This window comes from Camelus dromedarius, chromosome 10 (genome assembly GCF_036321535.1).
Source record: "Camelus dromedarius isolate mCamDro1 chromosome 10, mCamDro1.pat, whole genome shotgun sequence".
Taxonomy (NCBI): Eukaryota; Metazoa; Chordata; class Mammalia; order Artiodactyla; family Camelidae; genus Camelus; species Camelus dromedarius.
In genome coordinates, this window is record NC_087445.1 from 37,866,737 (window position 1) to 37,893,656 (window position 26,920).

Below are 26,920 nucleotides of genomic sequence, written 5' to 3' on the forward strand. Positions count from 1 at the left end.
TTTGAATAACAGCTGAGAAATGATCGAGCTCACAAATGAATGTTAATTTAATTTCAGAGTCCAATTTCATAACCTCCGTATTATTCTGCCTTCTCAGAATCAAAATAAGCAGGTTAAGAACAAAGATAATCAAAAACCTGATGGCAGCAACAACAATCACTACACTAAATTTCAATTTTTACTTAAAATTAACAAAAAAGGGCAACTAAGAAATACTAATTTTTTATGTAAAATTTCAATAATTCTTTTTTTAAAAAAGCTAACTAGATAATTAAGTTTTGACTTAAGAGATCATTAGAAGGGGGAAGGTATAGCTCAGTGGTAGAATGAATGCTTAGCATGCACAAGGTCCTGGATTCAATCCCCAGTATCCAGCACTTAAATAAACAAACAAACAAACCTCAGTATACCCCACCAAAAAAAAAAAAAAAAAAAAACTTATCCAAAAGAAAAAAAAATCATTAGAATTTGTTTCTGTTTAAAAAAAAAAAGCTAGATGGAGAAAATCTGCATTATTCAATAATTCCTCACTTTTTTCTGGCTTTAGAACAAAATCCTGCCTGAGCTACCTCCTATTAGCACTACTAAACTGTAAGTATGAAAGGAAATAAGCACATCCTCCTTGTTTCCTGGAGAGAAACGTTCACTTCTTCCAGAAAATAAGAGCCACTGAGAACACGGGACACAAATAATATCCTGCGATAGATAGTTAGAATGTACCATCTTTCAGAAATGAATAGTTATCAGTAATGTGGAAAAGAAAACAAAATTTCCCACAAAGGAAATGTTGACTCACAGTTTATCACTAGCTATCCCCTGCCTGGAATCTTACTGGAAGCAGTTCTAATAAACAATTTCTGTGGGTCCAAATTTCTGCTAGGAAATGCTTCTCATCTACCTATGCTTTTTGCCAGAGGCAACCATGATGTGGTCAAAGGGGCAGCAGTCTTGGAGGCAGAAAGCTGAGGCTGGATTCCAGCTTCCTCACGCATAACAGAGTCCACCCTAAACTCAGACGTCTGCTTAGATGAAATATGTGAAAGTCCCTGTCACATACCAGGAACTCTATTTATCTGTTTGTTTTAAAGCAAAAGACTTTCTCTTTTTAATTGCAAGGAAACAAAATACACCTTTATAACCCAAGTCATGTTTGCATTGACTAACTTTTACTGAATGGGTAATATATGCACTGTGCTTCATATGTTTCACATTTGATACCCACAGCAATCCTATGTGGTAGTTTCCATTACTGTCCCCATGTTCCAAATGAGGAAACTGAGGGTTAGGAATTTAAAGTCATATGCCAACCATCATACAGTAAGTAAAAGAGCTGGGATATGAACCCAGGCATTCTGTCTCCAGAAATTCATTTTAGTAAATACTTTGTTACAGTGCTGCTCAAAACAGAGGTATGCACCCAGTGTATAAAATAAACCTTTCTGGGTAATTACAGAGGTAATAAAGCACCTCTTAATTACTCATCTCACATTAATTTTGGTATAATATTGGGTTGGAAAAGAAAGGAGGTGGGCAAGCACAGACAGGAAGCTACCAGTCCACTTGGAGTCAAAAAATCTAACAGCAAAGTGGTTACAGAAATTCTGCAGTGAACATCCTTAAAAGAAAAAAATCAGAACATCAGTGCTAGACATGATAGTTCTTCTGAAAGGTGGATTATAATTTTAAAAAAATATGTTGAAGAAAAATGTAAAAAAAAAGTTGAAAAAATGTACAGAAAAACCTAAGATAACTTTACAATATGTTATTTAAGGAGAGGATAGCAGATTAGAACAAAATAAACATTAGGGAAGGGAATGTATAAAAGATAAAAAATACCAATTATGTCTGAATGACAGGGTTAAAGATTAATTTTTACTTTGTACTTTTCTATTTTCCAATTTGTCTGTAAAATAAACATTAGATGAATGCTAAGAAAATCAAAGTTTGTTTACATAGCATGTGTTCAAAGGTAGTATCTACTAATACATCTACATAAGGAGAAGATCCAAAGTACAAGATCATTTCACTGTCATGAAACATAACCAAAGACACCCCACCCTATCATATCCAGATTGGTTCAACTGGTACCAAATCCAGGAAACAAATCCATTTCTACTAGTTAACCACACCATATGACTCAAGAATGAGGAACAAAGGGGATGCCCAAGTTAGATCATTTTCTAGTCCAGAAAGAATTCTTGAGACTAAAATATCAAGAATAGTAGGGAAACTATAGGTTTCATGTTCATCCAGTTGAGAAATCTAAACAGACTGTCGTTTGAATACAATTACTACTTTAAAAAAAATCTGTCGCAATATTTACCAATGTCTTAAAGAGTATAAACTGTACTTGCCTACCTTCAATCCATTCACTATAAGCTGTAACAGCGAACTTCTGACCATCCACAGTATAAAATTCTCTTTGAGCAAGGGCCTTCCCTCCACTACTATGATTTTCATAGTTTCTCACAGATTCATTGCAAGAAGTACTTCCACCATCAATGACACCAACCAAAGCCCAAGCTTGCCTAGAAGAAAAAAAGAGCATATGCATTTAATCATTTGTCATGGTGCTGACCAAATCCCTGACACAGATGTTAAGACAGGTGCTGTTAACTCTATTTCATTTTTGTCAATCCCTCCACCTCTTTTTTCCATATGAAGTTGCAAGTCCAAACTTGACTGAAATAACTGACATCACAGGAGGAAATGCACCTGGATTTTAAATCCTTGTTTATCCAGCTCTGTAACAGGTGAAACACCACTGACTAAGACTTCAATTAATCATTGACTTCCTCAATACACACCCATTTCATTCATATATCATTCTGGGCACAAACCCATTTTTTCTTAATTGATTATTACTTGCTCTCTTTTCCACTCTCCTCTCTGCAATGTTCTCAAATTTAGCTGCATCACAGAATCATCATGGGAGAATATATCCATGCTTATAGACTCAGTCCAGACCAATACAATCATCCTCTTTACAGGTGGAGCCTGGAATTAGTATGTTTTTAAAGTTCTCCAGATGATATGACTGTGCAGTCACCCAGGAGAACCACCAAGTTAGAGCAGTGGTTCTCAAACTTTGTAGGCATCGGAATCGCCTAGAGGGCTAATTAAATCAGACTGCTGGGCCCCACCCTCTGATTGTTTGAGGTGAGGGCTGTAGAATTTTCATTTCTGATAAATTCCCAGGTGATGGTGAACCACACTGAGATCCCTGAGTTAGAGGTCAGAGGTTAGAGCAATAGTTATCAACCGTGACTACACAAATTGCAGGGAGGGTGGGTCTACCTTTCAGAGATCCTGATGTAAATGATCTAGGGTGGGTCCTGGGCATGGAATTTTTTAAGATTTCAGGTATACAAGCAAGGCTGAGAACCACTGGGTTACTGGTTTTTTAATATTCTTAAATTAAAGCTGTAGAATCACTATTCAACAGATTTCAATTTTTACATGCTTTATATCTATTTGTTGAAAGCAATATGACTGAAAAACACCATTTTATTTCTGTGATACTGTAATCAACATTCCAGGGACTTTGCTCAAGCTTGTGCCCAAAATCAATCCGAAAAGAAAAGAAAGAACAAAGACAAAAAGTCAGAAAGTTTGCCTCAATATTCTTGGTTTAAGACATGAAAAGAAAAATGTCAACTTCTTACTATAGGGGGAAAAAAAGTCAAATGTAATCTATGCTAGACAGATGGCTGGATATTCACAGATGAAAGTCAACCAAAGCATGCCTACATCCTTACAAATTCCACACCCGCCCCTGTGTGGATTAGCTACTCTTTGGCTGACTATGCTTTATGGCTCTATTTATATTCCTTGATATAGCAGAAAGAATCAAATGAAGAATGTCTCAATTTATTATCTCCTATGTGAGAGGGAAGGGGAGGAAAAATATCAGAGGCTTCCTTTATTTACCAGAACTGCCTCAGCAACTATAAAACAATGTTCTATTCTATTGACATTATCTCCAAAACACTCCTACTTCCCTCCTCCACTTGAGGAAAATTTCAACGTGCCAGAACATTATCTTCAAAGGGGCATGTTTATGCACACTGGAGAGAATGTCAATGAAATGGAACGTTGGCAAAGGATCATAACTCTAATTCCTCCATCAAATCAGCAGCAGTATTTTAAAGGGAATTTAGACAGCAATAGGGAGAGAAACCAAAAAAAGTCAAACAAAATATTCATAGGTAGTGATCACACAAATCTAGAACAATAATGACATAAACAGAAGTTGTAAGTGCTGGCATTACTGGATAATGAAACAAAGTAGGTGTCTGACTTTGAAAAGATCACACTTCCACTCCTAGGTCTGAAAGTTATAGAAATATGTGCACGTGAGCATGAAGAGATGGATAAAAGAATATTCAGAGAAGCAGTTTTTAATAACAGAGGTCCGAACTGTTAAACTCCCCAGATGTCTAGCAGTAAATACACCGTGCAACAGTCACACAATAGCAAATAAACAGCGATGAAAATGAGCCAGCCCTGCATGCACTGACAAATCACACTCAATAACAAGGTTGAGCAAAGAAAATAGACACAAAAAATGACATACTGTCTGCTTCCATTTATATGAAGTTCAAAGACAGGCAAACCTGAATTTAAGATCTCACAGACCTAGGAGAGTGCCTCCCTTTGGTGAGCAGAGGGAGGGATCAGTGAATAGGAGGGACAGGACAGGGGCTTCCAGGCCACTGGCAATGTTCTCTTTCTTGACCTCGGTGGTAGCTACCCGGTATCACAGGGTAGAAGTCATTAAACTCTACATTCTTGTTTTTAGCACTTTTCTTTATGGGTTTAATATTTAATTAAAAAAAAAAAAAAAACCCTGAGATTTTGCACATGCTATTACCTCTGTCTGGAAAGTCCTCCTTCTCTACAGCCTACATAGCATACCCCTAAACTTCCCTTGGGTCTCTCACCTTTGGGAAGCTGCCACAGATTCCCCAAGGCCGATTTTGTGGCTCCTTCTATTTGCACTCCCATCACAGCCTGTAGCTGCACCACGTGTCTCATTGTATGATCCTTGTCTATTTAGGTCTTTGTTTATCCATCAGATTAAAGGAGGGCTCTGAGACGGTGTGCTTTCATCTAAGCATCTATGGGTACCCAGCACTTAGCACCTCCTAAATATTCCCTGGGTGAGTAAAAAGCATTTTTAGAACATTACAGACTTTCTTTCTTCACTAATTTTTGTCTTCTTAACTTCCTCTACAATTTCTACAAATAATATTCCATTCCAACACTGACCAAAGGAAAAACTAATAACTAGATCAACCAACCATCAAAGGAAAAAATAATGAGATCATCTCAACATGTGAGTTTTGAAGTCCTCTTACGTTTCACTGCAGATATTCCTCAACTTTACTATGAACAGTAAGCAGAATAAAAACTTCTTTTTTTTTTCTAATTAAATGTTGAGCCAGCTACTTCCCCAGAACTGCATTCAGAAATCATGATTAACTAGAATATAGCACAAGAACACAGGAATAAACCATAGAAATGAATCCTACTATCTGGATGAACCTCTGAGTCTTCCAACTTGTGCTTCCTCACATGGGCCAAGGCTTCATAGGCCTATGCCAATCAAACAAGCAGGTTCAAATTAGCATGCACAGGATTCGTCCCACAAAAAAAAGAAAGAAAAAAGAAAATTGTGCATGTTCCACCCCTTACCAAACCCCTAGGCTTTTAAGACAACTTTTACAACTCAGCATGGAAATGCACTCTAACCTTTCAACTTATAAGGTGCCTCGACTAGCCTGAGTTTCATATGATCTTCAGAAGATAATAAAAGAAGAAAGTCAATTTCCTTAAACTGCCTGATTGTTTTCCAGTACCACATTTCTGTTCTTAATTTTTCATAAGCCCAATGCAAAAGTTCACACAGGGCTTCATAACCAGAGCCAAGAAAAGAGCTTTGTAACCATTATTCTGTCCTCCCATCCCATGTTTCCAAGCAAGAGACAGCTGGACTTCCAAAGGGTAGTGACCATGCTGACACCTGAAGTCAGACTATGATATGTTGTGTTTTTTTCTCCACACTCCCTCTCCTCTCACACAGACACAGACACTACTACATAGCAGCAAGGAAAGGAAAAAGATATGTGTGCCCACCTGTAGCCTAGTCCTTGGATCAGCTTACTTCCCAACCGGTCCTGGATCATTTGTATGGTTCCTTGTAAGAGGCTTTTGGCTGCTGAATCTCCAACTGCTATGGCAACAATCCGTCCTGGATCCTGGACTCTCAGGAATTCCTGAAGTCGCCTACTTTCATTGTGGTATTCGTGGGTATCAAACCTCTCAATTTCCAAAATTTTGGCAGTGTCTTGGTCAATGACCCTCACATTGAGGCCCCTTAAAAAATTCTTTTCAAAGGCATAGGAGCCAAAGATCAAGCCTGAAGAATGCAGAGTTCTCACCAACAACGTCCATGATACCTTCTGTGCCCCATGTAATTCCAGTGTCCCGCCGGCTTCCACACCAATAAATTTTTTGCCAAATGTTGGCATACTTTCACCTTCATCTGACTTGCCATACAAGACAACTGTTGCTTTGGATTTATAGCGGCATTTTTCTGCTCCAATATGAAGCGCCCCACCATCCTTGATCAGGATGTAACGTGTCCTCAAAGTAATATTTCTGGATCCATCTTTACTGTCCCCAAATACAAGCAGTCCTGCAGGGAATAACACTAAGTAAGCCAACTTCTGAAACATCTTTCTGAGATACAGAGAAATAGATTTCATCTTAAGAGGGGAAAAAAAGCAGTTAAATTGGGAAAAAGAATTTACTAAAATTCTGCTTAGAAAATTGAACCCTTTTCAAAACACAGTAAAGGAAGAAATGGAGAGTTTCAACACCCTAAAATGCCCATGTGTATGAATTTCAATCCAGTTACTTTAAAGATAAATCATTTCTAGAAAAATACCTAAGACCCTATAAATCTGAATCTCATTTTTATATGGTTTTTACATATGTTAACCCATGTTAACTCTCTCATCACTCTCCATAGTTGTAACAAAGATTACAACTCTGAAAGATCACCTTCTGAAACTATTTCCTTTTCTATAAATCAGAGGTCTTGCATGATTTCTAAGGCTCTTCTAGCTCTTGAATTCTACCGTTCTACCTTGGGAACTTTTATTATCTCTGTAGGTAGAGTGACACCATATCCTAAAAGCTAAGTTCTTTTAAATAAAGAACATTAAATGTTCCCCCATAGTAAAGAGCAACCTTGTAGTTCTCATAGACAAGGAACATTACTTACCTCCATCCTGAATGACTATAGAATTCACTGTGGCATCTGAGGTCAGACGGAATATATCTCCCTCCTTGATAACAACTTGTTTTGAAGAATCTTGTCCTGGATCCCAGTTCCTGAGTCGGGGGTTTTGATCTGGGCAATTCTCTATAAAACAATGCAACATTATCCCATTAACCCAATAATATGCAAAAATATCTTCTGCCAAATCCAAACACTATCATCATTTATTGCAACCTACAAGTAATGGGCTGATGTATTTTAATTTCCTGTCATAAGGATAGAAATCTCATCCCATCCCACCCAGCAGAGATATGTCAAATCATTTACTTCCTCAGCACATAAAAAAGGTTTCACCACAAAACCAAGTTGCTATCACCTAGGTTGAGTCAAAGTCTACAAGGTTAAAAAAAAAAAAAAAAAAAAAGAGGAGTATCCCTAAGCCATTTACTCTGGAAATAAATCGTCCTTGGACCCACACTAGAAAGTGATTTTAGAAAAGAAAATATGTTCACAACATACTGGTAAGTAAAAAATGGAAACTGCTAAGCAATATGTATATCAGGTCTTTCTAAGCTCCTCCCCATGCACAGTGAGTCATAAAGTAGGCAGCAACAGCACTTCTTTCATTCCAGAGCCAGGTGCTGATAAACATCGCTATCTTCAGAGATACACACTTTCTCAACAAAACTGCAAGAGGCAAATGGCCAAAGACATGACTTGTCATTTTCAGAGATGAGGAGACTGCTGATTAGAGAAGTCAAACCCAAGATTACTCAACAAGTTGAGTGATAAGGATGTCTGCCTTTAAGAAATGAGGTTTACCATCTGCAAGACATAGTATGACTTTGGTTTAGAAATCTAACACCTGACATATAAGAAAATATTTTTTTCTTTATGATGATTTCCTTAGTCCCACAAATACATATGAAGCATTTTTACCCATTCTGTCCTACCCTAAGATAATTATTTTATTGATTTTAAATGTGGGGTGTTTTTTTGACATTTAAGTATTTTCAAATTAAAGTTACTGTCTTTCTCCCCTTAAGGTACTAAATGACCTCCAAATCTAAAGAGAAATAAAGACAACTAAAAGGAAAGAAAACATGAAGTTTACTTTCCTATAGTGTTCCTTCACTAGAATGAAAGTTTGCTTCTTGAATAGGTGATGATGAAAACATAAAAGTAGTCTGCATTGCCACAGCTATTTAATGCATGAGACCTTTAGTTTCCACTATAATTTGGAAGAAGGAGGGCGGGGGGTATTTTCACACAAATTTTGACCAACTAATGACCAAGTAGTTATTGAGGATCAATTTGTCTACTCTGTACTAGATACTACAAAATTTGTGAAGTGTGTAATTTATAAAATTTAGAATAAGCTCACAGCCCCTAGAGCTTATAATCTAGCTTGAAAGAAAAAGCCACCATGCTCGAAATAATACTGAACAATGCTGGAGTTACTTTAGGTGCAAAAGAGCTCAGAAAAAGGAGGAGCTAGGCTGGAAATAACTGCTTTAGCATCTTCAATGGAGCAGGTGACGCTAGACTTAGACCCCCAAAGGGTGGCTAGTATTTAAATAAGAAGAACATGAAGGGGAGATAAAAATACTAGTGATGCAAGTATCCCTTGCTATCCAAGCCCATTTGGTCGCTCAGCTAGAATAGTAAGTTTAAACACAGGCCTCAGTATATTTAAACTAAAGAGTGGTAGGAATGGGCAAGATATGCTTGGGAATCATATGAAGGTAGAAGGTACATGTTGGGGAAGAATATGAGAAAAAGAAATACTGGGTGCATCACAAAATATTTTTTTATAGAAAGAAAATTTTGCTTCCTCATTTGAACTTGCATAGCACTAATGCAAACCTCTATTGCTAAGCATTCATGTTGCACTAGGCTTACATTTTCCCTTTGAGGTGACAGTAACTACTACAGTTAAAATTAGTCCCACTGGTTAAGTCCTTGGCAATTATTTCGTGGAATTAATTTTTCTCCTAGCAATTTCATAATCACTGATATTTAATTCTGATAAATCAATGATCATCACTATTATACTAAAATAATCCTTTAACTCTTCTTCCCATCGAAGAAATAAGAAATCTCTTGACTTTGTTGACTTAATACTGAGGATTTCTTGAACTTTCCTCCTACCTCTCTCTCTCTTCCCATAAAACATTTATCTGGAATTCTCCATGATGTTATATCACAAGAAAATGTAGGCCCCACGTAGCAAGAACTATACCCAGAAAAGGAAATCCAGTCTTTGAGATCTAGAGCCTACTACATAGTTATATAATTCCTCTTAATTGTTTATAATTATTCCCCAGGAAAGCATGCTTCATTAGAACCATCACCAAAAATTCCAATCTGTTTCCTTCCTGTAAACTACACTTAATGAGAAAATATGCAGTCTGCAGAAAGCATCAAAAAATAGCTTAGTCAGCCCCCACTTGTTGACCAGTAGATGCATTATCAAGGTTACATAACAGCAATAACCACAGTGAGGCTGATCTTGAAATATTTCAGCATACCAAATGTTTCCACTGATATTCTGCCCTTATACTACCAAAATGTGAAAACGAAAAATGTTGATTTAAGGAACCACATCAGCAATTCAATGTCTTAGCTGGAATATGAAAACACCAATTAAAGCCACAGATTTATTTCAGCTCTGATTTTCCATAATCCAGCATCCCTTTACTGCAGATTACTTGGAAAGAATGAATCAACAGTAGTCAACTTGTTACTCTGCTGGAGAAAAGGGGAGAGAAAGTCAACGCTAGTGCAATGGAAAGCAATGTCACAAGTTCCTTTTGTGGTCTACTGGCTGGGCCAACAGAGTTGAATGAACATCTCTCTTACTTCAGATCTATTTTCTTAGAAATACTGATGGTAGCTCTTCCAAAACCTTAAAGTTTATAAGACCCCTAAGTCACCCATGGAAAGTAAATAAACTAATATTTCTAAGTCTTATAAATGGTAAAATGCTTCTCAAATATTACATCCATTTAAGGAGGAACTAATTCGACAAAAATCTGTTGCAGACCATAAAAAAACGCAGACAAATATGGTGCCCAATTCAGGTGGCCTGATCTACTTCTTCCACAGCCCTGAGCCCTCTTATTTTCAGAGAGATGGATGGGATCTATTATGAGGCCATTCTTTGTTGGTACTATATTGAGGCTGACTGACAATCAACTTTTCAAAATCATCCAAAGTACTGCCATATTACCAACTTGAAAAGCAAAGGCCATTTAAGAAATTAAAATCTCCCTAAATAATGTTTAACCATGAAGTAATGAGTGATTTTTAGACAAGTGTACCAGAACTTATACTTCCTAATGGATGTTTAAGGATTTACATTGTTCCTCAAAAATACTGTAAGCTTCTCCTTCGGAACTGTTTCCTCAGCCAGTTTCAAACAGCAGAACACAAATCTTATCGCTTTCACTTTTTTTTTCAATTAAATGTACTTTATCACTACATTTAGTAACTTTTATTACTAAAAATTTTTAGCAGTTTGAAAATCATGCCTAGCACAAAAGATGAAATTGTGCTACCACAAGATTTCGATAAAGACTCTTAAAATTACTATTTGGAAAAGAAATGCTCCAAAACCATCTTGAGCCCTGGGGCAAAGTGGCAAAATGGAAAGAAAGAGCAATCCATTAATTTTATCATTTCCAAGGGATTCCTTTAACAATTGTTCTCATTCATAAGAAGTTACACTTCATATTATTTTATTATATATTAATTACCTAGAGCCAAGTTAAGATAACATAAAAGCTTTTAGAATTTTATTCTACTGTTTCCTTCCCTTCTTTCTTCACCTAGAATATATTCTGTATGCACACATGCATCTATACACGCACACATACACACTTACCATCTGGAGCATATTTTGAGGATATTCCTAAAATGACTGCAAGTGCAACAAAAAATGAGAAACTAGTAATAGCAAAGCAAATGAAAGTATTTTTGTGCCTCTTCTGCTTTCGGCTTTCTCTCTGGGCTTGCTGTTCCTCAGATGAGAAAGCAAAGGTGGCCCGGGCTTCTTGTCTGATGGAGGTAAATTTGGCTGAAGCTTGGCTCTTTGGAGGAGGAGGGGGGCGCAGTGGGACAACCTTCCCTGGAACATAGCCAGAGGAGCGATGGCTGTTTCCATTCTGAGGTTGCAGGAAAGCAGGGGAGTGTCCCCTGGAATCAGTGGCATGCATGATACACTGTCACTGTGAAAAGAAAAAAATTAAGGCTCAGAAATGTGAGAATTGTAATGGATTTTTTAAAGTATTTTTTTATTGTGGTAAAATACATATAACATGAAGCTTACCATTTAAACCATTTTAAAGTGTGTAGTTCAGTGGCATTAAGCACAGTCACAATGTTGTACAACCATTACTATCATCCATTTTCACACTTTTTCATTATTCCAAATTCTGTAGCCATTCAGCAATAATTCTTGATTTCTCCTTCTCCCCAGTCCCTAGTGTAATGATGTTTTGAAAATACAATCAGCTTACATCCTGATATAATAAACTACGTCAACAATCACCTTCACTAATCGTCTTCTAATGGCACTGCTCCTCCACCCTGCACATTGTAATTACTCGCTAACATTAATGCCCAGTGCTACACTCCAAACAATTAAGTCAGGAGCCAAGCATCTGTATCTTTTAAATGCCCCCAAGTAATTCTAATGGGCATCAAGGTTGCGAGCCACTGTTCCATAGCAACTGTCCTCAACTGTGCATAAAATCACCAGGGAAGCTTGTTAAAAATGTAGATTCCTGGGCTCTCCACCCCAGTGATTCTGGCTTAGTTGGTGGAAAGAGGGCCCTGGATTTCACATTTTCAAAACATATCCTGGTGACACTGAATCAGGCAGTTACAACTTGAGTGTCATTATTGTAAGTTTTTCAAATGGAAGTTAAAATCCATGTGCCATATGAGGATCACAAGGTGGCCCTAACAAGTTCCAACAGGCAAGCTTTCATGTTTAGATGTTTAATTTCCCCACTAGATTTATCTTATGGTAAAGCAACTTAACTATTTTTTTTTTTATTTTTTATTTTTTTGGTGAGGAGTAGTACTTAGGTTTATTTATTTCTTCTTGGAGGAGGTACTGGGGATTGAACCCAGAACCTCATGCATGCTAAGCATGTGCTCTGCCACTTGAGCTGTACCCTCCCCTCTTTAACTATTTTTAACCATGTTATCTACCTAACTATAGACTGTGAATTCATTTAGTGAGAAAGTCTATTATCTCTTTAAATCCTCAAATTCTGCTTAAAAAATACTAGGCTTTGAAATATTATGGTTAAGATGATTTTTAAAAAATAGCTAACGTTCATAGAGTGCTTATGGCCAGGCTCTGTTCTAAACACCTTATATGTGCTAACTCATCTCATACACTGAATGCAACATATCTGAGTAGGTGCCGTTATCTCCATGTTACACGTGAGAAAAACTGAGGACTAGAAAAATTAATTAGCCCACGTACAGAGAACCAGAACTCGAACCCACGAGTTCTGACTCTAGTTAATTCTCTTAACAGTTACACTAATGTGTCTTTCAAAACAATCCAGAGGCAATAATTTCAAAGAATCAGTTCTGCAAGGGTGTAACTAGAACCTGTTGAGTCTGAAAGGGCGCTGTAATATTCTCAGGAATTCTTCATGCAGAAGTTCACTAGACTATACATGATTCTTTCTTATCTAAGAGAAGCTGACACACCAAAAAAGGGCTGTCCTTTGTACTTTTTATACTCTTTACAGTAAGTACTTATAAGTGTTTGAATACAAGAATAACTTCTGAATGAAACCTTACTCTGTGCTTTGCCAAGTGAAAGGCAGGGAGGGAGGGCAAAAAAGAAAAAGAAGAAAGCAAGGAGAAAGAAAAGGAAGGGAAAGAATGAAAGAAATGCTGTGCCATTTAATGTTCTTATTGCAACAACTGTGGAAAAATAAGAAACATGATGTTTATTATCGCCCTTCCTTAACAACTGCAGCATCTGAGTCACCTGACTTCACTCAATGCTCTTGTAGTTAATCCTCCTCATCTTCTGCCAAAACAAGGAATAAGGGTACCTCCAAACTGCTCTAAACTACAGCAAATCCATTAAACACAAAATGTGGTCATTAAAGAAGCCACAAATAAGTGTTCCCAGGACCCAAACGACCTGGAAATTAATGGGGACAGAAAGGGAATCTAATCAGGAATTGATGCTGATTTTATATGGGGCAAAGAACATTCTCAGAGTCACTGTGTCTGTCAAAAACACTTGGTTTGTGGGGTTTGATTTCTGAACAAAAGTAATTCTTTAGATGAAGCTTAAGCTCCATGACAGAGGAAAAACAACACAGTTCAAGGTATTATTGAAGAAACTGCTGCATGTGCCAAGCAGCAGAACGAAATAATGGATACATCCTGCTGGAACAAATGAGAGAGTAGGACAAAGACCCCTTTATGATCGTCTATTAACAAAGAAAGGACTAAACCAGATATTCTTGAGTGCCAGGCTCACCAGGGTGAGAGGGGAATCAGACTATAATCTCCTCTGAAAGGGAGTGGGAATCTTTTGTTTGAGGCTGCAATCATCTGATACTTCATTGTTTCAGGGTGAGAAAGGTTGTTATTACTTAACCGGCTGGAGGCCCCTTTTGTGAGAGATAATGTCTCCAGATGTACCCACAACAAAATAAAAGGCATTGAGAGGCTAAATGAAGTCACCATCCCACTGAGAAAAATTCTTTCTTCACATTCACAAAATGGTATCCTAACATGAAAATTCAGATGGTGTCTGCCACAAACTACCATGGTCAATAAATCAAAAATAATCATGGTTGTGTTTTCCCTATAATCCTTCTGCAAAACTATATATTTTTTTTCTATATATTCTGAGCCAATTAGCTCTATTTTACTGAAAAACATGTAAATACATAAGCAGCAAATACACTCATTATTTTCCTAAGTAATAGTATTGCAACTAAATGTTAGGATAAATTTACAAGAAAATAATCACATTATATTCAAACTTCCCTCTAAATTTATTATGATTTTTTAATATATAAGATGCAAATACATTGTTTTAGGATTGCACTTGACATTTATGAGTTAACTCACTTGGTAAATTTAGTATTATGAATCAATTACTTTAAAATATATTGATTGCTAGTTATAGATTTAAATTATTCATGTAAAAAAATGGACATTTCACTCATTTCATAAGCAATTATGAGCTCTTGCTGTCATTAAAGAATTGTGGTAGGGACCACGGGGGATAAAGACAAAAGATTTATAATATCCCCAAGAAATGTAATTCCTAAATTGAATTTTAAATCACTTGCTTGAAGAAGAGTGAAACTGACCAAGGAAATACTGTAATAGGTTCCCAGGCTATTTAATCAATAAGGTTGTTATTTATTACTTGTAGTATTAGTTTGAGTCTGGGGTCCTAAGAACAAAGGAGAAACCTAACAGAAGAAAGAGGATGAAGCGTTTCCTCTGGCTTTCAATACTTTATTCAAGGTGAGCATTAGGTACCATTTTCAAATTTTTCCTACAGACCAAATTTTACTTAATACACTGTTAATTTGTTTATATTACCGGTTATTTTTTAAAGGGCTGTATTTCTAGTGGAAAGCATACAGTATACAAAGAACACACCAGTATTTGAAGATACATATTTAGAGTTATTACAAACTGTGCTAAACTCCTAAACACAGATAATCCAAAATGAGGAATAACTCAAGTCATTCATACCGAATCTGGAAATACACTCCACAAAGGTTTTGAAGCATAATTTTTGGTATTTAGATGTTCCTTGAAAAAATTGTCTTGTGAGATTTATTTCCTGGATGATTAAAAAACTAGTAGCCAAAGGCTTGGTAATAATTAATGAGAAAAATTAAATCATGCAATTAAAAATATGCAGAGGGAATTCAGGCAAAAGTTAAAAGCTGATAATAAATCACTAAAAATATGAAAGCATCATATCAAAGATGTAAATGCAAATGCCAGAAAAAGGGGAAGCATTTAAAACCTAGTACTTTTGTCCAATTCTCAGCTGCCTCACAAAAAAAAAAAACTTTAAAAATTTGCTGTTATTTTACATATATAATCTCAAACAATAACTGTGGGAGGGGCTTATACAATTAGTAAGATCATTCAATTAATTTATTCAGTTATAAATTACAGTAAATAATCACAGAAAGTAATTTATTTTGAAATTTCAATAACATTAAAGGAGATCATAGTTGTGTCTTTGCTTTTTTTTAACCTATTAAAAAGGGGTATGATTTTAAGAAAACAGATATTTGGATATAAAGTTTTCAAACACTGTGCTATCTCATCCATGAAGTCTCAGGATTCCACAATAAGTTCCTTGTTTGTTCATCCCTGTACTCTTTTAGAAATCTTATTCAATCACCTTGCTTTCTGTCTTATGTTTCAGTAGTTAATGTTATGCACCTCTCCATCTCCTGCAGTTGACCAGAAGCCTCTTGAAAGCAGGGACGACATATTACTCATCTTGGTATTCTCACAGGACCTCACACATAGCAGGTACTCAGTACTTGCTTAAAGTACTCAGAACTTACACTATTCCTTTCCTTCTCTTTCTCTTCTTCTCCCTCTCTCTTTCTCTATTCCTTTTTCTCACACAGACATGCACACACAGAGATCGGAATTTCCTATTCACTCCCTCTTCAACATCCTTGAGGCTCTAGGAAATTTGTCTAATCTTTATATTTAGTTGCTCTAACTTGGGAAAAATTGAGAATATTTACTACTTCAGGTAAAAAAGTCAACACATTAATTTTTACCAAATGCAATCCTAATATAAATCCAGTGGGTGACTAAAAGGTATTATTAACAACCACAAGTAGGAATTCTAAAGATAAAGGACAGCAAACCATCTAGCCAAGCTCAACCTTTCACAATATTTTATAAGTTTTAACCACACACTATAAAATGTAGTAGGTACTTAGGAAAAAGGAAATGTTCCATTCCACTTTATATTTTATGCTGAGAGCCAATAAATGCTGTGATGAAAGGAAAACTCTTCTCAATATAGAGGTAGCAGCAATTAATTCAAAACTCATATGAGCTCTTTAAAAGAGCTGAGTTTCCATTTTCTTTCTATTGTCGAGATGCTAATACAGAAGACCAACTGCCTACCACAAGTGTTGATCACTTGCACGGTAGTTGAGGACCTTGCCCTACAGTCTGCAAAATCATCTGGCCCTTCCAACCCAATGCAGGGGGCTCCCACAGCCCAGTGCTATGCCATGCATATTGGCTGATCATAGTGAAAAATCTAATGAAAATGCAACACTTTTGACTTATTTAAGCTCTTTTAAATCCTGCCTAAGCTTGGTATGAAAACTTATTTTTGAATGGAAAATTCAGGCTTATAGGAACAGTCAAGAGGCCTGCATGATCTCATCAAGTCTATCCCTTCCTTGATCAAGGACATAATTCTTGAAACAGTATCCAACCTAAAGGTCAGTTCTACAAGTTGGTCTTTACTTTCCAAGAGTTTCAGTATAACTGGCCAAAACTTAGCTGAGGAAATTTTTCCTTTTATTCAGATCTTGGCAAGTCTTTGTAACATATTGACTGGTATGCTCAGTCACAGTAAAAAGTAAAACATGCCAGGAAAGAGAGGTGTTCATGCACTATCATGAAAACAAATGATAAATGTTTATAATTACTAGTAATCATGACCTAATAAAATTCTTAACTGTCTTCTGTTGGCCTGGAGCTTTCAATTAATGGCTTCAATTTCCAATCTCCTATTTTTAGGAGAAAGACAACAGTGAATAACATCAAGGTGATTTTCAGGTTTGGGTCTTTTGGAGGGGTGGGAGGAGGAGCAGGGGGTAAGATGTTCATCTAGTTTTGTTTTAAATTCAGATCACATCTGTCGGTGATAAACAATGAGCTCAATGCCTCAATCATACAAAACTATTCAGCTAAGAAACAAAATTAGCAAAGTTGACTTTTAGGACCTTTACTTTCACAAACTGTCACATATTTAAGTGTGATCAAGATTCTCATGAAGAGTATGTATTTAAATACATAAAGATTTTCAAAAACAAAGGTTGACACAGAGTTTCGGGGGGGGGGCGGAATTCTCTTATACATAGTTTAGCAGAATATATTTTATTACATTTTCTATCCCCAGAGCACACAAGATAAAACATTTTTCTACAACAACCACTACAAAGGAATTCAGCATAAATGCTACGTCTATTCCTATAGCTATTTGGTAGAAAACAGACAGATGGTGGGGAAAAATTAAGTTTACTTTCATTCAGAGATCTGCTTAGCTTTGTGTAAACAGATTCCCAAAGAATAGAATACCCTGACTTCTAAACAGGACAGTGCCTTCACACTGCCGCATTCACACAAGACACATTCTCCATTATTACCCAGCACTGATCACAGCCCGTCTTTCTGTTGTTTCTCTCTAACTCTTAAAATCAGAATGGGGCACTGTCACCTGCAAATGTCTGGCACATTCCCAGGAAATGCAAAGTTAGTTTACCTGCATTGATTCGGGTTCATTTTTACTAACCTGATCTACCCAGGCCAATGTTCAGAGGTAAAGGGGAAATGTACCAACTCTTAATTATAAACAGTTTCCTATGAAGTAAGGACAAGGGACCGAGACACTTTAATTCTACCTTCTTTCTCCACTTGGTCAATTTAGACACATATGATGAATGTTATACTCAAAAGTTAAGCTACTATTACATAGAAACCAGTATACACCTGACTTCTAGTTTGGTACCATGTGTTGTTCACATTATCTCCTCTCTCAAAAGGAAATAATTCTCCCAATATACACTCATTCTATTAAACTACAATGCAGAAAAATTATAAAAATTCTTCCAATGTATAGTCTTAAACACACTAAATGTACTTTAAGAAATGGTTTTTGCCACTAACCATGAGTTGGAGTAATTATAATTTAAAGTTAGAAGACATTTTTTTTCCTTCTTAGAAATTCACTTTTCAGTTAAGCTATATTCTCTTTGCTAGAAAACTATAGTCAGGAAAACAAAAATTAACTAAAAATACCAAGAGTTTGCTTATGTGGAAAGCAACAAAACACTATATGCTCATGGGTCTGTATTTAAGGAATTACAATTAGCAAAGTAGCTACAATTTCACTAAAGGGGATATATCCTCAGCAAATTATACTGGAATCTCCTGTTAAAATATGGATCCCTCAAAACAAAAAGTCTTTATTTATAATATCTAATGCCCAAAGTAAAACAAGTGAACACTTTTCACTTTAAAATTAAATAAGTGATCTTTAAGAAATATTTTTAATTCATTCTTATATTCCTCTCATTTATGCAAGGTATAGGAGGCAGATGTCTGACTTTCCTGCCACCAAATATACTCATTAATCCTGTCTTTTTTCAAATCTGCTAGCATGGCCATGAAAAGCAATGCTTGACCCTAAAGCCAAGATGGATGATGGAGTGAAAAGGCTGGAGAACGTTATCACAGGCAACAAAAGAAAAGCAAAAGGAGTAAAAACACAGATTTGTCAACCAAGGTGAGCGAAAGGGTGACAATGAAGACTATCTAACACTCCTCACCCAGTCAAAAATAAAAGTTTAAAAAAGAGCAAAGTACATAGGCCTTTGGGTGGAAGTAAAGAACTAAAGGATAAACAAAACTGAAGAATGATTGTTGTTCAACTTGCAAAACTGGAGAGAGAAGGAGAGGGTCATTTTACCTACCAGTCCTCTGCTCTTCACTTTTGTTTCCTTTCTTCTGATTATTATTCCTCGGATTCCTTTTTCTCCTTAATTCTTTCTATTGAAAAGCTGTTCTCTTTTCTCCCCTCCCTCCCAAGGCCCCTTAGACCATCCCCCTTCGCCCTCGGTCCCCCACCTCCCATCCCCCACCGGCTGGGAGGACACAGCAGAGACTTCCAACCTGCTGACAGTGACGGATGGCTGTGCAGAAGCACACAATGGCAGACGCAGGCATGTCATCAGCCTTGCAGCTGGCCTTCGAAAGAACCAAAGCCTAAGTCTGACCTGAGGGGGCTGATTTAATTAAGGTTATAGCACAGGGCAGAGCTGCCTGTGGGCTGCATTCTCTGCTGAGCGCCGGAGATAAAGCTTTAAAATACTTCTCAAGAAGGAGAATCCAAGAAAGTTATGTTGGTAGAATGTTGAAAGATGGGGATAAAGAAAAGACAACAGATACATGTCTGATAAATAAGCATAGATGTACAGAAAGTTTATGATCTAGTGATACACAGACATCAAGAAGCAAAGACAGTAGGAAACATGTAACAAGTATATTCTGACATGCCTTTCCAACTATGAAACGTTCAAGATGAATAATGAGATGCTCAGACTGAAGTGATCCAGGGCTACTCGATCCACCATCAAAGCAAAGTTTCTATTAATGGCAGGGCCAGGACCAGAATCCAAATGTCCTATTTCTTTTACCCACAACACACAGTCTATTTTCAATACAACTTTAACAACTGAGAGAAAAGCCTTACCAAACAGGAAACACATTCAGGCTTGGACATCCCTTATGAGACATAGATTTTGCTAGAGGATGGGAACCCAGTTAATGCAAAATGTATACATGATCTCTACATCTCTGCCTTCAAAGAGCTCATGGCCTAGTGCTGGGGGGTCAAGAGATGACATGGGTGAACAAGTAATGACAATGCATGTTAGGGCACAGACACTGGGCTGGTATGTCTGAAGAGGTGACAGTCTGAGTTTACTAAATCCCAAACTTACCTATCCAAATATACCATCAGACTACTACTGATAACTTCCTTTGTACATGTGAACTAAAATCTACCACTGAACTCTGCCCCTAAAATGACAGCACATCGTCCAGCAATAACCAATATGGGGAAAAACCAACAGACTCATGATATCTTTCTTATTCTCTGGAAGGCTGGCTGGTGGGTGTCACCTGTAGATAAGTTCCTGGCCAAAATACAAAAGAACCACCGTCCCTGTCCTCCTCGGGCTTGTGAAGACTAAGCCTACCAAAGGGACCATAATATACCTCCTCCACAACCTCCTCGACATCCATCAAACTCAAGGATACCAGAGTGTCGAAAGGCAGGACCCCCAGGGAATGAGAAATTACTCAGCACCGGAGCAGAGGTTGGTCTTTGCATGGCTGAACACGGACAGAACACCGCCAGCAGCAGCAGGACAGGCAAAAAGGAGCTAAGCCACAAGCACAAACAGGGAGCAAGAAGAAATACTTTGAGGCTAACGCCAAGATCGGACAACATGGTAACCAAGCAGCTGGGAAGTTATCCAGGAGCTGACCATAAATTGTAAAGGGTAGCCATATGGTAAAGACAGACAGTGTCTAAATCAGCACAGGCACTTGGGAAAGTAGCAATTAAGTTTCATCAAAAGATGTCATTAACCATGCAGATAAGACAATTTATCTCTCATTTGGCCTTTTTAGCTATACCTTCATACACAGTCTACTTTTTACCAAATTACTAGCACTTCATCCTGTCTGCATCTGCCATTGGATGGTTGGAGAATGGCTATCACCAAGTACCTATTGAACAATTAAAGTGACATCTTTTGCATTAATGAAGTATAATATTTTTAAATCTTTATATAAAGTTGATTTTATAGCAGTGGCACTGGTGGTATTAAAAACAATGTTATGTGTGGTTTTTTTATCCACAATTTTTTTAAAAATGTCTCATTTTTCTCATTCCTTCTGAAACAGGAATCAGGTACTTGTCCTTGTGCTAAACTTAATCTTTCCGATCCCTAAAATGTTAATAATTAATTTTCCAACCTCATTGCATGTAAAAAAAGCAAAAAAAAAAATTTAATTCTTCAGGGAAGTGAGTCACCATTAGTGGTGTCTCCAAGTACAAGCCAATAACTAGGCAAGAGCCCCCAAACCAATAACAGTTTCACTCCGGAGAGACTTAGTAATCAGACATGACGAGGACATAGACTTTGTGATGAATATACATATGTTTTAAGATACTTGTATCAAACTTAAAGTCATTAAGGACAATTCTTTTCTGGGTGGCTCAACATGGATTGTTTTAAATTGCAATGCTTTCAGGCAACAATGTTCCAGTCACATTTCTGTGCAATGCTAAAGTCATTTTTTAAAATAAATTAAAGCTAAGACTACCACAAGCTCTCCTAGGCAAACTTCTCATAATATAAAATCTCATCAAATGTTGCCAAACTTTTACTTAAATTCCAAACTAAGATGGAGTCCCGATAAAATAAATGTTTATCACTTGTCATCATGTAATGAAAATAAATATCTTGTTACAAGTCTGGTTAGTCTAATAATAACAATTTCAGAGTAGATTTGCCCACTAGATCAAAGGACTGATTTGTTGGGAGATAGCAATTCTATAAGTCATACACAGCTTTGAGTCTGTTTCACTTTTTGTAAACAGACATTTTAATAGACCCTATGCTTCATACATCTTTGTATTATTCACAGCAACTTGCACAGTGCCTTGTACATCTTAGGAATGCAATAAAATATTTGCTGAACATACCTTCTGACAACTAGCATTAAAGGTTTCCCAAAGCAAGTACAAGGAAAGCAAAAGAACATGAAAACCCATTTTTAATATGCTTTTATCCTATGATTCACAACACAAATCTGTAACGTTTCCAGGAATTTGTTTCTTTTAAAAAAAAAGTGTACTTCAACAATATTTTAAATTGCTATACTATTTATAGAAAATGCAAGTAAAGCTAACTTTATTTTTATACTTAGTTTCTTATTTGACAATTTATTACAAGTAGCTTCACCCCACTCTGTGTAGATTCTCCCAAATGAAAAAGGTAAAGTGTTTGCCTTATACTTGGGCGCAATGGGTTTCTAAGCCAAAATGCAAATTATTTCACTATTAAAACATTAAAATAACTAAATTGCTAACAAAACCAAACAGGAGCAAATCAGAGTATACTGGAGGGGGAAAAAATGCTGGCTGGAAATAGGGACAAAGGAGTTCTTGTCTCCGCTCAGCCATTAATTTACTACATGACCTTACCTAATTAGTTAGCCTCTCTGGGTCTCAACTTCCTCATTTTAATATTATTTTTGAGGCCCATTCAAACTGCATGCTAAGATTCAGCATGTGTAACTGTCCTGAAAAGTGATTTATAGTCCTACTGCCCTTCCCCCAAAAGTGACATTTAACATGGCGGTTTTAAATATCTGAGAATGAATTGCTATCAAAGGCAATCTATTAAAATGTCAGATGAGCTTAAATCCATTTCAAGCAGAGAATTAAGGCAAGTATATTAAAGCAAGTATTGCTTACAGATTCAAGTTTCACCTAGACAGCAGCTGTTGCTATTGAGAGCACAGCCTCTCTTTAACAGTGTAGTTGAAAATTACACCTCTTTACAAATGGAGAAAATTACTAAGGGTGATTTTCACGCTCTCAAAAATGCAGATGCATAGCTTTTTTTGTCCTTTCTCTTTTTTCCCCCCTATATTCATCTTGTTAGGATAGAGGAAAGGAGAAGGGCTATCCTGACTTGGGAGGCAGGGAGAAAAGTACAGGCAGGGAGACGTTACAGTACAGACCCAGACAAGCCCCTCTCAACTGATGTACTGTACTAGACAGCTCATCCTTCTAATTAGTGCTCACAATCCCAAAGCAATGGAAAGACTTCCTGTTGCTGAGATGAAGATGCCTGAACAAGTGACGTATACCATATGATAATAGCTAACTTAAAGTCTGAAGACTTGCACTCAAGATGGGATTCAGAACACTCTGGAAATGGCCAGTGAAATTGAAATCTGTGACTGAGACCAAATTAGACTAAGTTATGACTTGTATCTATTTATAGTTTTTAAAAAGAACATATTTTTAAAGTACCAAACCACACTAGCTTGTATGGTACTTTATCATATTACACAGCAAATTAAATTGAAGTTAATCCTCAAGAATTCTGTAAAGTCATTTTACAGATAAAGAAACAGTGTGTGAAGAATTAGGGGATTTGCCCAATTGCAAATTGTTAGCAATTGTCTGAGCCTTGTTTTAAACTCCATTCTGACTTCAAGTCCTCTAATCTTTACATTTCAAAATGGTACCTATGACATCAGTTTTCAGTCCCTACTGTTTTGTCTGATTTAGTAAATTTTATTTTTCACTAAATGGCTTCCTCCCCCACCACCATCCCCATTGCCCAATTTAATTCTGCTCTGGGTTCTCAAAGCATTCTATGCATAATTCTCCAAGCACACACTTTACTGGGACTTCTAATTGTTTATTTCCTTTTCTCCCTGGATAGACTTACTTCTTCAACAACAGAGATTGTTTTCTTTATAGGTAGAAGCCACCACACAGATTATCTTCACTCCCTGTGACCTCCCAAGTTTTAACTACTCCATCCAACTCCCTCTCTGTTCCAAAAAGAACACTCCGCAAAGAGAGTGGGCAATCAGATTGCTTTCAGAGAGCCTGGCACACAGTAAGTGATTAATAATTGTAGGCTAAATGGATGGTGGGTAGGTGGATGATGCAATACTCACATTTTACAGTACTTTACAAGGTACACATTTACATACAGTGTCCCATATGAGTCTAAACTGAATTTGATAACGATCATTTAAATTTTTTCCTTCTAACATGTGATTCATAATTCTCAATTTCAGAAACTCGCCCAGAGGCACATAGCTAATTAAGTAGCAACTTTTCAACTTCAGAAATGGCCCATAAAACCACTGTACTCTCTTGCTTTGCTTTCTCTTCATTTCCAAGATAGATGGTTGAGAACAGGCTTGATTATGTCTATTAGAACATGAAGTGTCCTATTCAGATTTCCTATTGTGAAATCTGAGACTTGAAAATTTGTGGGTTTCAGGCCAGATCAAGAAAGGAGTGGGAGAGGGTATAGCTTAGTGGTAGAGTGCATGCTTAGCATGCACAAGGTCCTGGATTCAATACCCAGTACTTCCATTAAAATAAATTAGATAGATAAAAAGATAGATAGACAGACAGACCGACCCACCGACCAACCGACCTAATTACCTACTCCACAACAGACAAATAAAGGACCCTCTTTAAAAAAAAAAAAAAAAAAAAAGACTACTCATACAATTATCTGTGACAAAGGAAATCTAAATAAGCACTATGTGAGAATTCACTCATTCAATTCCCCTGTCTACAGAGTGCCCGGTCTTTAGCTTGTTTGTCTCATTCATAGACTGTTAAAGTGGGACTGGTGATGGCTCTGAATTCATTTCTAACCTTACTTTTCTGTGCCTGTAAACACATTCAGATAAAACATCAGATGAACTGAACTGAAAACCATGGACAAGACTCCCGGTTACACACAAACACACACACACACACACACACACACACACACACACATCCTGTAGTGCAGGTAAATAGAAAGCTGAGAGAAGTGATTTTAATGTAAAGAATAAAGCACCAGAAGGTGCTACCCAATGTTTATTAAGCAGAGGAAGTGCACTATCTTCTGCTTTGCCCAGAAATGCAAACTCAAAAGAGTTTTTTGAATAGCTAATCAAAGGCACACAACCAAAGTATGATGCCCAGACCAATTCTGAAAATAGCAAGTTTTCTTCAAGGTGAAACAAACATTTATAGCTTCATTCTAGCCAACCAAAGAACCATAAAACAACGTTTTAAATGCATTTGTTTTTGAAACAAAGTCATTTCCAACAGGTATGTCTGGCTGCTTTGATTCAGGTCTCCCTCAGCTCAGGTGAAATCGCCCCTTCCCCACCTTCCTTTAAATTCTTCTCACTTTGTACTGGGAACAGCTCATGAAAATATCTGCACACGCTTAACACGTGAAATTATGCAACATCGCATCACATTGTCACATTGAAACAAGGAGAGGGAACACAGCCAGTGGCTCCTGTACGGAATAAAAGTTCTTAAAATTATTAAATCCTCTATCCTTAACCCCTACTGTTGATGAAAGGAGACATACATCAGAGTCTGTTTTCTAACCTAATGCAGAGACTTTAAGAGAGAAGTTTCCGCTCAAGGCGAGATGTGGTAGCACACATCAACCCTCAGCAGAGAGCATCCAGGGACATCAGAACCTTGGTTTTACTGCAAGGGGTGTAGCAACCAGCATTAAGTGCAGCGGTTAGCGTTCCTCACAGAGCAGGACCCCCTTCTTATGCCAAGACCTCCCAACTCTGCAGATGAAAGATGGAAGTGATGGGTCTTTCCCCAGCTTTAAAGAAAGCTGCACGAGATTTTAAAGCGTCGCCTTAACTAACAGAAATTGGGGAGACGGGCGGGGGACCCACGACCTCAGGCAAATAAAGAGGCAAAGGTCACTCCAAACGCGTAGGCGCGCGCACTTAAGCCGAAACTCTGCAATGCACATTCCACCAACCTTTCACTGTAGTCGGCTTCCTGTGGGGTTTATTCCCCCATACCAGCCCTCTCCAGAAAGTTTAAGGCTGTTCACACCGACTTTCAAAGGTCCATTGTTTCCTTTCCCGTAAAAGTAACGAAAAGTGAGAGGGAGAGAAAGAAATAAAGACATGGTTCCCAACTACCCTTTCTTACAGAGAGGACTTATGTAAAGAACTCCGGGGGAGTCTTGTTACTCCTAATCCAAAGAGGGGAAAGGCGGCACGCGGGGGGAGGGCGGGAGGGTGCTTGGGAGGGTGCTTCGGAGCGTGGGGGGAGCGGGAGGATGTTTTCCATTTCAGTAAAAATGGCCAAATTCCTGACTGCGGGGAGCTAGGAAGGTGCGAGGGTCCGCGTCCTCGCAGTGGCCCCCAGCAGGCAGCAAGGGGGGCGGGGCGGGGGGCGGGTGACCCCCGTCGCTTCTTACCTTCCCCTCCCAGGTTAGCGTCGGCTAATTCAGGTGCCTACACAGCGGTCCAAAGAGAAAGAGCCGAACTCCTGGCGTCCCCGGGTCCGGATCTTACCTCCATGGCCAGGGAGCCCTTCGAGCCTCAGCGCCCGCCGCCGCCGCTGCCGCCGCCGCCGCTGCCGCTTTTACGCAACTGGCAGCCACAGCTTATGCCTGGAGGTGAAACACTCTCCTCCCGGGAGTGACGCGCACTTCCCTTCGCCTCCGCCTCCTCCTCTTCCAGCCCTGAGCCTCGGGGGCAGGGGCCTCGGCTCGCTCTCTCCCGAGCAGCCGCTCCGCTTTCTCGGCTCCTTCCCCTCCGGGAGGAAGTGGAGGAGAATCGCGGCCCGGGAGGCGCCGGTCGGAGCGTCCCCGAAACAGTGGGAAGAAGGCGGCAGCACTGGGCAGAGCGGGGCGCCAGGAGTCGCGCTTGTCCCTGGTCGGCGGGCGCCGCGGCTCCCTAGGGTCGCGCTCAGCCTCCGCCGGCCAGACAAGCGGCCCGGCTCTGCAGGGCCGAGGGCTGCGAATTGGGCGGGCGAGCGGGTGAACGAGACGAAGAAGGAGGAGGAGAGGAGGAGCCTACGACTGGAGGAGGCGGTGGACGCTCAGGGCTCCTCCCGCCGCCTGGGCTCCCCGAGAGCTGCGGACGCCAGCATTCAGCGCCTCTCGCCGCTGCGGCAAGGAACAGCGCTCGACTGCACGGCCGCCGGGGCAGCGCCCCGCCCCCTCTACACACACACACACACGCACATGC

At 38.4% G+C, this 26,920-nt stretch overlaps 1 protein-coding gene across 6 annotated transcripts in view; it reads right to left on the reverse strand.

Annotated features, from left to right (window-relative positions):
- Window positions 1-26,920, reverse strand: part of CEMIP2 (cell migration inducing hyaluronidase 2) — a 79,964-nt gene that overhangs the window by 42,791 nt on the left and 10,253 nt on the right. For 2 of the 6 annotated variants that reach the window (XM_031449864.2, XM_031449861.2), the window contains exons 2-5: window positions 11,175-11,517; window positions 7,292-7,432; window positions 6,139-6,700; window positions 2,359-2,528 (exon numbers count right to left, since the gene is read on the reverse strand). In XM_031449864.2, coding sequence (XP_031305724.2) covers window positions 2,359-2,528; window positions 6,139-6,700; window positions 7,292-7,432; window positions 11,175-11,505 — 1,204 coding nt within the window. In that variant the 5' untranslated portion in view covers window positions 11,506-11,517. Of the gene's footprint in view, window positions 1-2,358; window positions 2,529-6,138; window positions 6,701-7,291; window positions 7,433-11,174; window positions 11,518-11,618; window positions 12,166-26,145; window positions 26,843-26,920 lie in introns of those variants that run through there. The other 4 variants (XM_031449858.2, XM_031449857.2, XM_064490267.1 and 1 more) reach the window with 4 other exon arrangements.